General features: G+C 40.7%; 1 protein-coding gene and 1 long non-coding RNA gene across 13 annotated transcripts in view; both read right to left on the minus strand.

Annotated features, from left to right (window-relative positions):
• TNRC6B (trinucleotide repeat containing adaptor 6B) overlaps window positions 1–18,092 on the minus strand; it is a 296,001-nt gene that overhangs the window by 51,200 nt on the left and 226,709 nt on the right. For 8 of the 12 annotated variants that reach the window (XM_074390906.1, XM_074390905.1, XM_074390914.1 and 5 more), the window contains 6 exons: window positions 15,371–15,529; window positions 12,054–12,229; window positions 8,302–8,376; window positions 6,757–6,802; window positions 4,990–5,138; window positions 3,846–4,016 (listed from right to left, as the gene is read on the minus strand). In XM_074390906.1, coding sequence (XP_074247007.1) covers window positions 3,846–4,016; window positions 4,990–5,138; window positions 6,757–6,802; window positions 8,302–8,376; window positions 12,054–12,229; window positions 15,371–15,529 — 776 coding nt within the window. The remainder of the gene's footprint in view (window positions 1–3,845; window positions 4,017–4,989; window positions 5,139–6,756; window positions 6,803–8,301; window positions 8,377–12,053; window positions 12,230–15,370; window positions 15,530–18,092) is intronic. The other 4 variants (XM_074390915.1, XM_074390911.1, XM_074390910.1 and 1 more) reach the window with 3 other exon arrangements.
• Window positions 8,608–12,047, minus strand: LOC141582563 (uncharacterized). The gene is made up of 2 exons (XR_012515437.1): window positions 10,438–12,047; window positions 8,608–9,750 (listed from the first exon to the last, which is right to left on the minus strand). It is a non-coding gene; the product is annotated as an uncharacterized LOC141582563 (long non-coding RNA).

The raw sequence follows: 18,092 nt of genomic DNA on the forward strand, positions 1-18,092 counted from the left end.
AAAACTCTTTGAGGGCACTCATCATTAAACCACACTACGATTATTTTCCGTTCTATCTTTCTACTGTCAGCTTAAATATTTTCCTCTTCGTATTCAATAAAGCTCTGGTCTGTAGGATGAATATATAATTTGTAAATATCCATGACCCACCAATTCCACACACTGGAAAATGTCCCACTGAACATCTTCAGCAAAGATAGCTGCATCACTATACTGAGTACGTATACCCTGAATCGAAATCAACACCATTATCACATCCCTGGAATCAAAGGGATTAAGGGAATTTTAAAGAATTTTGTTATGGCATCATTAAGTACTACAACATGAAAAATACTGTGATGGCTTAATGATTAAAAAATAGATTATGGGACTGCTACAGGGAAATTAGTGAACTTAAAAGCATTGAAAATAAAAATGATTCTAAACATAAAGTCAAAATGGCAATTAAAATCCGTTTATCTTGTAAATCAAATATCCACCATGAATTTTACGTCTCCCAAAGGGTTGTTAAAACATGAGTAGGCCTTTAATTCTAGAAACTCTAACATCTCTACTGCTCCTATCTTACCAATCAGACTGTCACTCAAAAGTGAAATGGCTCAGCCCTAACTTTCCTCAGACCGTGGCAGTCAGTAGCTTGCCTACCCTGATCATCCCTAAGAAAGCAGGAAACATTTATTTCACTAAGGATATTGTGCTAAGATCTTTCTCACTTGATCATCAAAGTCGTGACTTAGTTATTAGATATCAACTATTCACGACTGGTCCTTGGACGGTGGGGTTACTGGTAGCTAAAGTCCCTGCCAGAATCCATTTTTGGGGAAACACAAAATTGCTTCCTGAGGGTCATTTTAAATTCCAACCTCTCCTTTGATAAGAAGTATTGAAGGCCGAGCACGGTGGCTCAAGCCTGTAATCCCAGCACTTTGGGAGGCCGAGGCGGGTGGTTCACAAGGTCAAGAGATCGAGACCATCCTGGTCAACATGGTGAAACCCTGTCTCTACTAAAAATACAAAAAAAAGTTAGCTGGGCATGGTAGCACATGCCTGTAATCCCAGCTACTCAGGAGGCTGAGGCAGGAGAATTGCCTGAACCCAGGAGGCGGAGGTTGCGGTGAGCCGAGATCGCGCCATTGCACTCCAGCCTGGGTAACAAGAGCGAAACTCCAACTCAAAAAAAAAAAAAAAAAGAAGTATTAAAAGGAGTTTGCTTTTTAAGTTTCTGTAAAATCAATTCCTACTTTCCTCTTTCCGGCAGACAATTTTCACCCTCTCCTACCATAGGTTTTAGGCTTTTCATGATCAAGTGACCCTAAAGCCACACAAAGCACTATGATATATATACCTGGAATGGGTAACAAAACAGCTAAGTCCACAACAGTCAATCATAAAATGCCTTGTCTGTATATTAATATGGAACCTGGGCATCACAAGCTGCTCATTTTCTTGGCTCCAATAAAGCTATTTTTGCAGTGAGGTACTCAGGGGCAATCATACAGATTTAGTCTTTAAAAATATTTAGAAATTATGAAAACAGTAATCAAAAACTTAACATAGGCCAGGTACAGTGATTCACACCTGTAATCCTAGCATTTTGGGAGGCTGAGGCTAGGAGTTCGAGACTCTACCTGGGAAACATAAGCAAGACCCTGTCTCTAAAAAACAAAACAGGAAAATAAGGCACTTGTATATGTTTTAATATCGGTTTATGTGGCTACTGCTAAAGCTTTACTGTTGTACAGGAGGCTTTTACAATTACCTGAGTCCGGTGATATTTGCTTCGACTATATTGTTTAACTCAGAAAAGCAATACAAATTAAAAACAAAATTATCAAGCTGACCAAAATCCTCTGTGATTTGGAAAGCTGAAATCTTAAGGTTTTTTGTTTTTTATTTTTTTGAGATGGAGTCTTGCTTTGTCACCCAGGCTGGAGTGGTCACAGAAGTATGGCTATCATTGCTGGCGTTATTGTTGCAAAGGAATTGTGACTCCAAAGTCCTGGTTCTCTTCACAAAAACGACAACAGAGCCACTGTGGGAAGGCAGACAGGGCCCTGCTGTGAACCCCCAGGCCTGGGAAGGTAAGTGGCATGATCTCAGCTTATTGCAACTTCCTGCCTCCTGGGTTCAACCAATTCTTCTGTCTCAGCCTCCCGAGTAGTTGAGACTACAGGCAACTGCCACCGTGCCCGGCTAATTTTTGTATTTTTAGCAGAGACAGGGTTTCACCATATTGGTCAGGTTGGTTTCGAACTCATGATCTCAGGTGATCCGCCCGCCTCAGCCTCCCAAAGCGCTGGGATTACAGGCATGAGCTACTGTGCCTGGCCAAAAAAATCTTAAATTTTATTAATATGAAGTATATTAAAATAATTCTGTATTAAAATAGTCTTTAAAAACCATGTCCATATGTAGATATCTGCACAAACCTTGTTAATGATAGACTTTGTGGCAATCCACAGATCAAAAATGAAGAATAACCTTTGCTTAGAGCCTAATGGTCGGCTGGTCTGGCTGGTTTACTATACTAGTTTATGTACTAACAGCATTTGATAATCATGTGATCTACCACATTTATAATCACCACTAACTGTGAGTGTTATGCCTGTTTCATATTTCTATACCTCAATTAGAAATAAAAGAAATCCCAAAACATCAATATAATCATTTCTTTCCTGTTTATATAAACAATATATATATCCATGTCTTCTGTGGAAGCAGTAAAGAAAATGATGAAATATAAAGAAAGGAAGAAAATAAAAAATCAGCTGTAACTTCCAATCCAGAAATAATCAAAAGAACACATGGATATAGCGTAATCCATTTTTTAAAATGTGCTCAGGCAACAATTAGAAAGCATATTAAGAGACCTATGTGCAACTTGACTGGTGTCAGAGGTACCGCTTCACATCATCATGTAATGTGTATGTGGAAGTCATTGTAAGAAGACAGAACACCATCACATGTATGCATCATGTGGATACAACTAATAATTACAAGTTGTATAATTAACGTCCTCCCACAACGTCCTGAGGTGAAGGTCACATGACAGAATCATGGCTATCACTGCTGGGGTTACTGTTGCAAAGGAATTGTGACTCCAAATTCCTGGTTTTCTCCACAAAAACTAAAATGGAGCTACTGTGGGAAAGCAGACAGGGCCCTGCTATGTGCCCTCAGGTCTGGGAAGGTTGAGGAGGCTTGATCCTCCCAGCCTTGTCTGTAGTGTTTCTACTGCACAGCCCCTTGCTGGAGAGTTGCCACATTCAACCCCGGGTGCAATGAAATACTGCCGTGTCTGAGCAATACCCATTCTTTCCAAAGCTTCACTGTCTACTATTTAAAGTTACCCTTCTCAGGGTGATTCTTATATTTTAAACTTAAAGACACTAGATTTCAAGATGCTGTAACCCACAAATACTTAATCATACTAGTTTTGCTATTTTTAAATTAGCAGGTCTATTAAATTGAAAAGATCTCTAAAGTATTACTTATCCAATCTAATGTTTAAAATGGCAAATGCATTAAGTTAGACTGTCTAAGGTACTTATATAGCCTCTTTAACATTTTCCTGAGTTATCAGTTTACTTATTAAATATGAACTTATGATCAAAAATGAGAAGACAAAAAAAAAAAAAAAACAGGTTTAAAATAAAATCTATGTTGAGAAACATGAAGAGAGATGGGTTCCATGGGCTGAAAGACCTAGAACCTACACTTAATATCATTCTGTGCATTCAGTAATCAACAAATTTCCCAAGACAGACAAATGATGCAATAAACTGCAGACCAGGACCAAGGCGAGGCCATAGCCAAGCAGTTATAAATTTGAGAGGCCTCCTTACTTGTCTAGCAGCGAAGTTTTGGGGGTTGAGCCCTGTGCCGATTGCTCCAAGGCTGACGTTGGGTAGTGTGGAACCAGAGGGAGACAGCTTGTAGCTGGGAGAAGGGGAGAAGGGAGAGCAGGGAGCCTCATCCCCAAGGCACCCATCTTGATTGGAGAAAGGCAAAGTCAGCTGAAAAGTAGTAGGAGTTAGCCAATCACAACGAGTGTTGGTTAGTGAAGCAACAGAATGCAAGAAGGGAAAAGAGAGAAATACTAGCAACAAACAAAGTTAGAGTGTATTAGCAATAACTGAGGATGGAATTTGGATCTGATCATAATCTTTACACTCGGCCCGACAGACACCATCTGTCATCTTCTTTGATATAGATTTTTGTTTTCTTCTAAGTTAGTAACATGTTCTATCCATTGCATTAAAATAAAAATTGCCAGACACTTTATTTTTATGCATCTAATATTGATTACTCTAGCGATGTGGTTGTTGCAACAGAAGCCAGGGCAATCTTGTGACTATGTTGCTGTCTGGACCAGCATCAACAGTGTCAAAGCATGCCAGATTTAAAAATTTTGGTTTTAACTGCTTTCTGAAGACCAGGAAAACAGCAAATTGGTATTCTGAATCAAGATATACTTCCCACCATTAGAAATATTAAACATCAAAACCAACAGGCAGAAACTACTTGGTTAAATTAGGTAGCTGAGAATTTGAAAAGTATACCATTGTAACTAATCACAGATCCCTAGGGAACTGGGGAAAGGTAACAACAGAGTTCTCTCAAAACTAGAAGGCAAGGCCTTAGGAGACATGGAATATTTGGACAAAATCCCAAAATTTATTTTGTAGCTATAGAGCAGCAGAAAAAAGTATTCAGAGTAAGTTTATCTCTAAAATTTCCACACTTCATGAAATTTCTCAAAACTCAGGTTTTCTTCCTAATACAGGCTAAAAACAGATGGTTCTTGCTCTTGCCTAATCACCTGTTGACACTGGTGGTTTTCAGGTCACCACTTTAATGCAGGTGATGTCTGTGTTTTGCTCTCTAGTTCAGTAATTAAATGCTTCCTCCAGAATCAGTTATCAAAAGACAAATGGGAACCAAAGCGGTTCTCATGAATTATTATCTTAAACAAAGGATTTAACTCACCTTCTCAAAATAAGGCCCACTATCTGTGGTTCCCATGTCTTTGGAATTAGGTGGACGGAACCCAGATCGATCCTTCCTCATGATATCGTTAAAATCCCCGAGATTCATTGCTCGCTTGTCCACATCAAACTTTTTATCTGAAAGGCTTCCTAAAAAGTAGCACAAACAGAGTGAAAATTTCCAGAATCAATGTTTCCCCCATGAACCGAGAGGGACCTGCCCCATTAGCTTCATGGGGGTGCCAGGTGTGAACTATTAACATTTCTATTTCTGGGGATATGACCAGATAAACTCTCATTGGTCTAGGCTACTGGTGTTTATCCCTAGAACACACATAAGTCTTTTTAATAAAAAATAAAACAAAACATGTTATGTGTTATAGCTTGTTTTCCATTGAAGACTGAAAGAGTCTGAGGGCTAACCTGGAAAAAAATCTGGCTAAGAAAACATTTAGACTGGTTATTGATGTGTTTGATGAACACATCTTGCTCATAAATTCAAATGTCCTCAGGGAGAGAAGTTGTCTGTTTTTGCAATTTTAGCATCAGCTACATTAATGGTCTGTGTGAAACACAGTTATTAGGAATAAAAAGGTCAAGGAGGCACAGTGGTTGCCCTAAAATTTAGAACTTAAGAATTGAACACAGAAGATGTGTCCACATTACCGACATGGTGCAATTTCCCGGGTGCCACGACTTTACCACTTTTCTTTCACAGCTCTATAAATTCGCTGTTGTTTGCTGATATAACCAGTTGCTCCCCGAGGAAACTTATGTTTTAATTATTCTCGTATTTAGAAATATCATAGATCAAAGACCACCTACGTACTTTACTACCCATAAAAAGAAACTAAGAAGTTTCTTTTTAAGTTCCTCAGAGTGATCAAGAACATTACTACAAAAATCTCACAGACTGATAGCTAACACTGCATCCACTCCAGCTGCAATGTGAGAGTTTGTCAATAATGCAGCTTCTAGGTACAGACAGGACTGGCAACTTGAGGGCCGTATCTGGCACATAATTTTTTGGCCCCATAGAGCATTTAAAGAGATCTGAATTAGTTCTAGTATTTAAAAATCAGGCTGCATGCAGTGGTTCACACCTGTAATCCCAGCACTTTGGGAGGCCAAGGCAGGCAGATTACTTGAGGTCAGGAGTTTGAGACCAGTTGGCCAATATGGTAAAACCCCGTCTCTACTAAAAATACAAAAATTAGCTGGGCATGGTGGTGCATGCCTGTGATCCCAGCTACCTGGGAGACTGAGGTGGGAGAATAGCTTGAACCTGGGAGGTGGAGGCTGGAGTGAGCAGAGATCGCGCCACTGCACTCCAGCCTGGGCGACAAAGTGAGACTCAGTCTCAAAGAACATATAAATATAAAAATAAAAATCAGAATGGCAGGACACATCTGAATTTCTGGCCTTTCCTGAAAGACTTGTCATAGCTCAGTTGGATTCTTCCAGAGCAGCAACTGCCAGGAGCCATGCAAGGCTGATTCTTCCAGGTGGACTCTCCACAGTTAACTTGTGGCCATCTCATCCCAGGTTCTTATACCTTGCACACATCACTCATTTTCATTCTTTCCTGACTTTTGCAGTCATCTGAGTTTTCAGTCCTACCTAGTGTTTGGCACAGTACCTTACAAAGAGTAAGAGCTCAATAAATGTCTACTGAACTGCACCCATCCCAACTCAAACTGGGCAGGAGATGCCAACAGGACGTCATAACACTGATATACTTCATTCCTTTCAGCGGAGTGATACACACCTACAGACAAATCCATTTTGCTGCTTGGATTATCTTCAGTCTGACTCTGAAAAATCAGGAACAGATGAGAGAGAATTAAGGATGTATGTCTTTGAATCAGAGAAGTGGCATTATTCACCTGAGAGCCACACCTTACTACTGGCACTACAGAAGTTCCTCTGAAGTGAACTTAATGGTAATGAAGACATTAACTTTTTTTTTTTTTTTTTTTTTTTTTTTTTGAGACGGAGTTTCGCTCTTGTTACCCAGGCTGGAGTGCAATGGCACGATCTCGGCTCACCGCAACCTCCGCCTCCTGGGTTCAGGCAATTCTCCTGCCTCAGCCTCCTGAGTAGCTGGGATTACAGGCACGCGCCACCATGCCCAGCTAATTTTTTGCATGTTTAGTAGAGACGGGGTTTCACCATGTTGACCAGGATGGTCTCGATCTCTTGACCTCGTGATCCACCCGCCTTGGCCTCCCAAAGTGCTGGGATTACAGGCTTGAGCCACCGCGCCCGGCCAACATTAACATTTTTAATATGCTAGCCTGATTGCTGCTTGGGCCTATATTCTCACAATTCAGCTTTAACATGCAATTAGTCTGAATGCATCTACAAAGAGAGCCATAGATAAACAGCTGCCTGAAGAAATAAACCCTTAAGTTCTGTCCTTAAGTTCTAGTCAGCCCAGGATCAAATTCCGTGAGTGGTAGCCAAATGATGACAACTTCTTCTCGTGACTTGTCAAGTCATCAAATCCTCAACTGTGCAGCCAAGTAAAGTCATTTGTCTTTTGGCAACCAGGGACAGGGTGTCCCCACACCATTCCCCACAGATAAAGAAATCAGAAATTCTACAAGAATTCTCTATGTAATTAGTCTCAATATAGTTTTTCTAGTTATTTGGTTATTGTTGCCTTTTAAAAACTTGTAATATGAAAACTAATACAGTAATGTGGTCAGAAACAATTGTATACATTTTAAGTGCCTGACTCTTCTCTATTCTCCTAAGGAAAAGGACACAATCACTACAAATTTAAAAGCCATAACTTTTAAATGTTGGAGTATGTCATTAAGAATAAAATCCCAGGCCGGGCACGGTGGCTCAAGCCTGTAATCCCAGCACTTTGGGAGGCCGAGGCGGGTGGATCACGAGGTCAAGAGATCGAGACCATCCTGGTCAACACGGTGAAACCCCATCTATACTAAAAATACATAAAAATTAGCTGGGCATGGTGGCTCTTGCCTGTAATCCCAGCTACTCAGGAGGCTGAGGCAGGAGAATTGCCTGAACCCAGGAGGCAGAGGTTGCGGTGAGCAGAGATCGCGCCATTGCACTCCAGCCTGGGTAACAAGAGCGAAACTCTGTCTCAAAAAAAAAAAAAAAAAAAAAAGAATAAAATCCCAGAAAAGAAATACTGCTCAATTCAAAATATCAAAAACATTGCTTAACTAGTTTTTAAATCTGTAATTTTGTACTTACTATATATGTAGCAGTGGTCTTAAAATCTGTATTAAACCTAAAAGTTGGGATACATTATACATTTGAAAAAAATAAAACTTACCAGCAATCCCATATTTGAAAACTGTTTGGCAAGAGGATTCATCCATGAATCACTGTTTCCTCCTTTAAGTGAGCACTACAGAAACGAAACACATAACCTCAGAACCAAATAATTTATTTCAACCTTCTGAGTTTTATTAACACAGACTGAAAATGTAGACTAGAATTTACCTTTTTAAATCCTATTTAACTAAAAGTATTTTGATATTTTGTTAGTTTAAATAAGTCCTAGTTATATCTATGTTTGCATTTTTATAAAATTCACCTCACTGAAATATAATTGGAAAAACACATGGTCAGCTGGTACTTCTACTTTTTAAACAGAAAGAAGTCTGATGTGATTTTCTGAAATCTAAGTTTTGCACATGACTACTTTCACTTTTATTAGGCTGCTCTCCTTGTAACCCAAACTGGTTTATGTTAGGAGAAAAGAGTTTGATGTGAGTGCGTGCCATCTGGAAAGGGGCCTATTTAAACCGGACATTATGAGGAACTTGTGGTGCTTCATCTGCTTGTTTCACAGCATAAAAGACATTGGTTCTGGTGGTAAAGAGACCCAGTGGAAGAAACCATTGCTGATCTCCTGGACAAAGAAGGGCAGAGGTAGGTTTTAATTTTTTAATGGGACAAACTAGTTTCTTCCCTGAACAAGGCACTGACCATGAGCTCCACTTTCACTTCTGTGAGGGAGGCAGGTGGAACTGTGAGGAAGAATTGGTGGGGTGCGGCTTTGTGCACTTGTGTATTTCACATGTAAAAATTCTCTGTTATGATGATAGCTATCAAATCAAGTTTATTATCCTTGAAAGTGATGAAGTACTTTAGTACAGTTTTTTTTTTTTTTGAGACGGAGTTTCGCTCTTGTTACCCAGGCTGGAGTGCAATGGCGCAATCTCGGCTCACCGCAACCTCCGCCTCCTGGGTTCAGGCAATTCTCCTGCCTCAGCCTCCTGAGTAGCTGGGATTACAGGCACGCACCACCATGCCCAGCTAATTTTTTTTGTATTTTTAGTAGAGACGGGGTTTCACCATGTTGACCAGGATGGTCTCGATCTCTTGACCTTGTGATCCACCCGCCTCAGCCTCCCAAAGTGCTGGGATTACAGGCAGTACAGTTTTTTTTTTTTTTGAGACGAAATCTCGCTGTCACCTAGGCTGTGTAATCTTGGCTCACTGCAACCACTGCCTCCCGGGTTCAAGCAATTCTTCTGCCTCAGCCTCCTGAGTAACTGGGACTGCAGGTGCATGCCACCATGCCCAGCTAATTTTTGTATTTTTAGTAGAGATGGGGTTTCACTATATTGGACAGACTGGCCTTGAACTCCTGACCTTGTGATCTGCCCGCCTCGGCTTCCCAAAGTGTTGGGACAGGTGTGAGCCACTGCACTGGCCTTTTTTTTTGAGACTGAGTTTTGCTCTTGTTGCCTGGGCTGGAGTGCAATGGTATGATCTCGGCTCACTGCAACCTCCGCCTCCTGGGTTTAAGCAATTCTCCTGCCTCAGCCTCCCCAGTAGCTGGGATTACAGGGGTCTGCCACCATGCCTGGCTAATTTTTCTATTTTTAGTAGAGATGAGGTTTTGCCATGTTAGCCAGGCTGGTCTTGAACTCTTGACCTCAGGTGATCTGCAGGCCACGGCCTTCCAAAGTGCTGGGATTACAGGCATGAGCCACTGTGCCCAGCTAGTATAGGTTTTGATGTCAAAAAAGGCCTCACTAGAGTGAGGGGAGAATGGGAAGTTACTGTTTAACAGGTACAGAGTTTCAGTTTTTTAAGATGGAAAGAGTTCTGTGGATAGACGGTGGTAAATGGCAGCCTAAGTATATTTATATACTTAATGCCACTGAACTGTACACTTAAAAATGTACGCTATGAGGCCAGGTATGGTGGCTCACATCTGTAATCCCAGCACTTAAGAGGGCAGATCACCTGAGTTCAGGAGTTCAAGACCAGCCTGACCAAAATGGAGAAACTCCACCTCCACTAAAAATATAAAATTAGCCAGGCATGGTGGTCTATGCCTGTAATCCCAGCTACTCGGGAGGCTGAGGCAGGAGAACCGCTTGAACCCAGGAGGCGGAGGTTGCAGTGAGCTGATCATTCCATTGCACTCCAGCCTGGGCAGCAAGAGCTGAACTGTCAAAAAAAAAGAAAAGAAGGTACACTACAGTAAATTTCATGTTGTATGTATTTTATCACAGTTCAAACAAACAAACAAACAAAAAAACCACCTTCAATATGCGAAGTCAGAATCACTGGTACTGGGGCTGAAAGATTCAATTCCCAGTTAACTTAATTAAATCTTGGTTGTCAATGGAGTGGGGTATTTATTAGTTGCTTTCAATCAGTTGACTTAGTCTCATTGTTAATTTGTAAATAATCGTAAGAAAGCCAAAATCACACTAGACAACCTAAGAGTGCGACGAATGCTGAAAAGTTTGCTGAATAACTCCTTCTGTTGACTAGAATAAAGAAACAAAAGCTTTTAATAGAAGAAAAATTATAAGTGATTGCTTAAGCAAAACATCTCTAAATAGAAACAAACTGTATTCTTATGCTATAAAAGAAAGGGTCGCCTATAAAACGTAAGGGCAAAGGCGATGAAGGCCCAGTCCTCAGACATGGGAAGGCCTCTAAGACGGCATCCGGCATTTGAAACGCAGGAGAATATTAGCTGTGAAACATTTCATAGGGTGCCAAGGCTCTCATGTTGAAATTAAGTAATGGATGCCCACTTATTTACACTATAGTATTTGTTGAATGAAAATCTGGAATTGAAAAAAGAGAGTGTCTGCCAAGACACTGGTTCAGGTTCAAAGACTACTGTTCCAGATTAAAAACCAAAGTCCTCATCAAACTGAGCAAACTGAAGGAGAAAGTGAGTTGCTACGAGACACAGAAGGTGGAAACTTTAGCACACCACCTGGTATAGAATGTAGAGAAAACATCTAGCTGCTATATAGCACGCAAGCACACATTGGTACTTCATTTGTTGGAAGAAGGGTTCTGGGCCTTGGAATTTCCCAAACAGATAAAATCAAGACATGCTGATCGCCATGGGAGAAGCCAGCATTATCTTCCTTTGGATTCCCTCCTACATATCTACAGGGATTTACTGGAAGGACTTCTTTGGCTTTAGAATGCAAAAGCATTCATAAAGTATGCCTTGAAAGCCTACAACAGATTATTAAAATGTGGAAAATAAAAATGAAAAATATCTCATATCTTTGAAAATTTCATTTTACCCACAGCAACAGTTTTGTAGTTCAAGGTCATGGGAAAGGAAGACAAAGGCTAAAAGGGAACTTGTTATTTGTTTGCAAGAAAATATTTTTCCCCTTACTTAGGACTCTCAAGGACCCCAGCTGCCTCACACCTTTCGCTTAAAAATCCTGTTTCTGCTAGGCGCAGTGGCTCATGTCCGTAATCCCAGAACTTTGGGAGGCTGAGGCAGCAGAATTGAACCCAGGAGTTTGAGACCATCCTGGGCAACATGGTAAAACCCTGTCTCTATTTAAAAAGTACAAAAATTGGCCAGGTGTGGTGATAGTTCCAGCTACTAGGGAGGCTGAGATGGGAGGATTACTTGAGCCCAGGAGGTCGACGCTGCAGTGTGTCATGATTGTGCCACTGCACTCCAGCCTGAGTGACAGAGTGAGAACTTGTCTCAAAAGGAAAATAAATGAAAACAAAACCTCAGTTCTGCCTTCCCAGAGCGAATGAGCAAGCGTGAACATTTCTAAGGCAGGCTACCTTCATTTGTTTCTTTCCTCCTTGTCCCCAGCTTGCCGAGTTGTGGGAGGAAGCACTGCCCTGAGAGCCAGTGGTGTTCCAGACTCCTCCATCCTCCTCCTCTTCCCAGCTGGGATGGCGAGTTCCTGTGACTGGCCCATCACTCTCCCCCCAGCCGTCTTGCATAGATTTGGAATCTTAAAGGAAAGAATAAATTAACTCTTTGCAACAGCTATATAAAACAATCATCAGAATAATAATTGCTTGCAGATGCAGCATTTTAGTGTCTTTGTAATTTTATCTAGTCCATCCACATGGCAAGGCAAATACTATTACTCATTTTCTAGAGGTAAGGAAACCAAAACCCATAAAGCCTCAATGATACACAGAAAGCTAACAAACCACAGAATCAAGACCTCCTGACATCTGGATCAATGCTTTTTCCCTTGCACCAAGCGGAAAAGAATTTCAAAACTGAAAATAACTTATCACAACATTCCGGTCAAGAAATTTCACATCTCAATTAAGAGAAATCTGTCCCTCTTAATGAGCTGTAGCCCTGGTTTTATTCTATTTAGTATGTGCTTTATATGCAATGGACACTACAAATATGAGGTATGATAAAGGACAACTGTCTAGCTTGTTTGCAGTGAAGCAGAGAAAAACAACATAAAAAGGGGAAAATTTTTAAGATTTTGAATATCAAAATTATGGTGAAAGAAGAAAAATTTACATACAGCCACAGAAATATGAAAGGTATTAGAACTATATACTCGAAATGTATTAGATACCAAGGAGGCAAAGAATATAAAATGTGGAGGATAGGGAGAGGAAGGGAGGAAAGAAAGCAGAGAGAAATCAAAGAGGCTTTAATGTTTGAAAAAGTGGGACATCAGTATCCCATTCTAAACAATGATTTTTAATTTGAAGACTGGATTGAGTCCTTAATTTCCTCTGAAAATACTGTACAGAATCAAAACATACTTTGCATTAATGATACTGTACAAAATGATGAAAGAAAAGGAACTACATTTTCTTGCCTGGAAACTTCCATCTACACCTCTACTTTCCCACATGGCAGGACATTTATGAAAGTTTCTGATGTGTACATTATTTTATATGAGGAGATTAAGGGCAGAAAATCAGCTTTTCCAGGCCTTTCCTTGAATGACAGCTGCCACCCTGTAGAACCAGGCCTATGATAGTCAAGTAGGTTCGCACCAAGTACATAAGGCACAGGGCAATTAATTTCTTCTAACTGTGGCATCTCATCCCCCAGCAAGGCCCAGGTGGAGACTGATAGTCTCCCAGTGGGGTTCACTGTAGCCACAGGAAGGGGCTTTCTGTCTGTGTACAAGAGGCAGGGTTGGGATGCTCTTCTTCCTGCTGCTGGAAGTGCTGCTGAGAACCATGACCGCTGCCTTTGTATACAGGATTATAAATTTATATAATACCGTATTTATGATTTGTATTATATAAGCATAGGCTTTATACCATCCACCGACAAGCAACAGGACTTATTAAAACCCAATATAAAGAACATACCTACCTCTTTAGAAAAATGAAGACATGCAAGTGAACCTTTCTTTTAGAGAGAGAAGCTGAACTTCTAACAAACATTTCTTATAGAAAAGATAAGAGAGGTCTAATTTTTAATGATAGGATTCATAACATCAAATTTAAGACACTTGCAGGCTAGAGAAGATCACAGGGTAACTGCATCAACTGGTAGACTACGATGGTTTAGCCCCTTCTTCTGCACATTACACATTCAGCTTATCCAGAGAAAGGATGTGTGCTGTAACTACTGATGACCCTCAAAAGTAGAAGACATTTCTAGAATCTGAGGAAAAGTGAGGGTTTTGTGACAGAAGAGAGGTGATCCTGAGGTTGGGAAACACACATAAAAATCCTGAATATACTGCTAAAGGATCTCTTTGTGCCCAGGGTCTGATTTATGTCTTCCAACAGCTTTTTGGATCTATTTCAAGTATACTAGGTTACATTTCCCATGATGATACAACTGATTTCACAATGGAAATAATGATAAAAACAAAATCTTCATAAAGATAGCTATTTTAATGAAGTCGAGGAGGTTCACAGTTTTTAAAATTAGTCAAGTTACTATGTGTGAATTTCCAGAATAGAGCTAATATCATATTCCCTTATGTAACACTGTAAAAGTCCTGAATATTATACGATAAACTTATATCGTATAATAGTCAGGAAATAAATTCAGAAAATTTATTTTCTTGTTCAAAGTTTGGTCATTCCAGAAATTTTCATTATTTAGTCAAAAGATAATCCCTTAAATCTGCTATATGGGAAAAAAAAAAGAGAGAGAGAGAGAGAAGTTGGAACATTTTTGTGAAAGTTACAAAAATAAGTGGAAACAGGCACTTGAAAATTGAATTTTTCAATTTAGGAACATCCAATGAGACGTTCCACAGCCTCAGGCTAGAGTTCTGCTAATTACTGTGACCACGTATCGCCAGCTGGATCAGGTACAGCTTAGATTTTCAATGATTCTGAATAAGTGTGATGTTCATTTAAGAAACCTGAAGTGAAATTTATGCCAGGGTCAAAAAACCTCTAATGATCTTATGTGGAAGAAGAGAGGCCAAAGGCAAGGAAAAGTACAGAAGGATGAAGTCACTGGGCAGCAGAAACCATGTTCCACATTAAAAGCCAGAGGACTCTTGTTTTAAATTATACTAACAAACGAGCAGAAATGCAAGCTAGACATGGTGAACACAGTCACTGGGCAAAAAGAGCACCACATCAAATTACAATTCTGTCCAGATACTAAATTTAAAACAAAATCAACAAAATTAACTTATGATTTTTAGTTCATCTTAAACATTTTAAGAAAGACCAAGCCAAGCTACAACTATTTGCTATTAACTAATTATTTAACACTAAAGGTCCGGAATCTCATTGAATCAACAGTTTAAAACTAAAGAGCCCTCACCAAAATGTCAGATGCTCAAAGTAACAACGAATCCCAGCCAGGCCCAGTGGCTCACGCCTGTAATCCCAGCACTTTGGGAGGCCGAAGCGGGTGGATCATCTGAGGTCAGGAGTTGGAGACCAGCCTGACCAACATGGTGAAACCCTGTCTCTAATAAATATACAAAAATTAGGTGGGTATGGTGACGGGTGCCTATAATCCCAGCTACTTGGGAGGCTGAGGCAGAAGAATCGCTTGAAGCTGGGAAGGGGAGGTTGCAGTGAGCAGAGGTTGCACCACTGCACTCGGGCCCAGGTGACAAGAGTGAAACTCTGTCTCAATTAAAAAAAAAGAAGAATCTCTCAAAAATGAAAAGCTTCACACTTACTAGGCTTCATGGCATTGGGAGCGTTGGCGGGCGTGTTCCCCCAGCCTGTGGTCGATGCTCCTGTATCATCCATCTCGCCCCACCCAGGACTGCTTTCATTTGGCTCACCCCAAGCGGAAGTACCATTATCTGGAGCAGGTGGTGTGCTTTTGCTCCAGACTATAAAGAAAGGAAATGTCTCTAAGAATCATTTGTGAAATGAAATGCCAGAATATCCGATGGGTGATGGTGGAGGGAACAGGCATGCCTACACTCTGTTGGCAGAAATGTAAACAGATTCAACTTTCATGAGGGGCATTTAAAAAAAAAAATCTGATGCACATTAAACTTTTGACCCAGTAACTCCACTGACAGGAGAGTTTTTTTTTTTTTCTTTTTTTTAAACAGAGACTCAGTCTGTCACCCAGGCTGGAGTACAGTGGCATGGTCTTGGCTTACTGCAACCTCCACCTCCTGGCTTCAAGCGATTCTCCCACCTCAGACTCCCAAAGTAGCTGGGATTACAGGCACGCACCACCATACCCAGCTAATTTTTGTACTTTTTTTTTTTTTTTTTTTTTTTTTTTTTAGTAGAGACGAGGTTTCACCATGTTAGTCAGTCTGGCCTCAAACTCCTGACCTCAAGTCAGGATCCACCTGCCTCAGCCTCCCAAAGTGCTGGGATTACAGACATGAGCCACCACACCCAGCCTGCCAGGAAATTACACCACATGTACACTTGTAAACAAACAGAGATGAAATTACATGTATAACAATACTCACTGCATCACTGATAGAAAAAATTTGGAAGCAACCTAAATATTCACCACAAGGGGACTGGTTAGACAAACTGTGGGTCACTCATTAAAGAAATATCAAATATGGGCTGGGTGTGGCGGCTCACGCCTATAATCCCAGCACTTTGGGAGGCCAAGACGGGTGGATCTCCTGAAGTCAGTTCAAGACCAGCCTGACCAACATGCCAAAACCCCGTCTCTACCAAAATACAAAAATAAGCTGGGCATGGTGGCGCGTGCCTGTAATCCCAGCTATTTGGGAGGCTGAGACTCGCTTGAACCCGGGAGGCGGAGGTTGCAGTGAGCCGAGATTGTGCCACTGCACTCCAGCCTTGGCAACAGACTGAGACTCCATCTCAAAAAAAAAAAAAAAAAAAAAAGAAAGAGAGAGAAAGAATAAAGAAATACCTTATATGAAGCAATTAAGCCGCATACTATGTGCTAAAATGGAAAGCTTGTAAGTACAATGAGAAAAGCGAGGTGAAGAACAGTATGTAAAGTACAATCCCTTCTCTGTAAAACTTTTGAATGGGACACAAACTTCTAAGAGATTACCTATGGGAAGAGACCCAAAAGATTAAGATTCCTTTACTGATTATCTTTCGCTTTCACAGACAGTTTGAAGGTTTTTGCTATGTGGATATAGTTTTTAAAAAATTTTAGCAGGTTTTATTCTGGATGAGGAGTTACTGAGCAATGTTCATTTCCTTCTGCACTGTTTTCAATACTTGAAAAAAGAATGAGTTAAAAGTAATTTTTTTTTTTTTTTGAGAGGTAGCCTCACTCTGTTGTCCAAGCTGGAGTGCAGTGGCCCGATCCAATCTCAGCTCACTGCAATCTCCACCTCCAGGGTTCAAGCGATTCCCCTGCTTCAGCCTCCTGAGTAGCTGGGATTATAGGCACGTACCATCATGCCAGGCTAATTTTTGTATTTTTAGTAGAGACAGGGTTTCACCATGTTTGTTAAGCTGGTCTCAAACCCCTGACCTCGTGATCTGCCCACCTTGGCCTCTCAAAGTGCTGGGAATACAGGCATGAGCTACCACGCCCAGCTAAAAGTAATTATTTTTCTAAGTGGCCATAAATGGATTAGCTGAACACTAGAGGTGTACTCTGAGAAAATTGATTCTTGGCAGGGCACAGTGGTTCACGCTTATAATCCCAGCACTTTGGAAGGCCACAGCAGGTGGATCACCTGAGGTGATCCACTTTCACTCTGGCCAATATGATGAAACCCAGTCTCTACTAAAAATACAAAAATTAGCTGGGCGTGGTGGCAGGCACCTGTAATCCCAGCTACTCGGGAGGCTGAGGTAAGAGAATCACTTAAACTTGGGAGGCGGAGGTTGCAGTGAGCTGAGATCGTGCCACTGCACTCCAGCCTGGGCGACAAAGTGAAATTCTGTCTCAAAAAAAACAAAACAAAACAACAACAAAAAAAAAAAACAAAAAAACAAAAAACAAGCAAACAAAACCCTGATTCTTAAAATTATCATGAATTTTAACGAAAAAAAGACTGAAAGGTGCATCCCCCCTAATTTGTTGAACTATATGCTTTACAGGGACATTCAAGTTGACAATGACAAACTAAGAATGGCATTACCATTGCTACTTTTACCAGGTATGATGTTTCCTATTAAAATAGTGAGGGAAGAAAGTTTAATTCTGGGCAACTGATTATCCTAACAATCTCGTGTTGTTTTTTTCTTTTTTTCTCCAACAGGGTCTCACTCTGTCGCCCAAGCTGGAGTTGCAGTGGTCTGATCCTAACTCCCCAAAGCCTCCATCTCCAGGACTCATGCGATACGCTCACCTCAGCCTCTCGAGTAGGTGGGACTATAGTGGCATATGCAGCATACTCAACCAATTTTTAAATATATTTTTGTAGAGACTGAAGTCTCTCTAAGTTGCCCAGGTGGTCTCAAACTCCTGGACTCAAGGGATCC

The sequence above is a fragment of the Saimiri boliviensis genome, chromosome 21 (assembly GCF_048565385.1).
Source record: "Saimiri boliviensis isolate mSaiBol1 chromosome 21, mSaiBol1.pri, whole genome shotgun sequence".
Lineage (NCBI taxonomy): Eukaryota > Metazoa > Chordata > Mammalia > Primates > Cebidae > Saimiri > Saimiri boliviensis.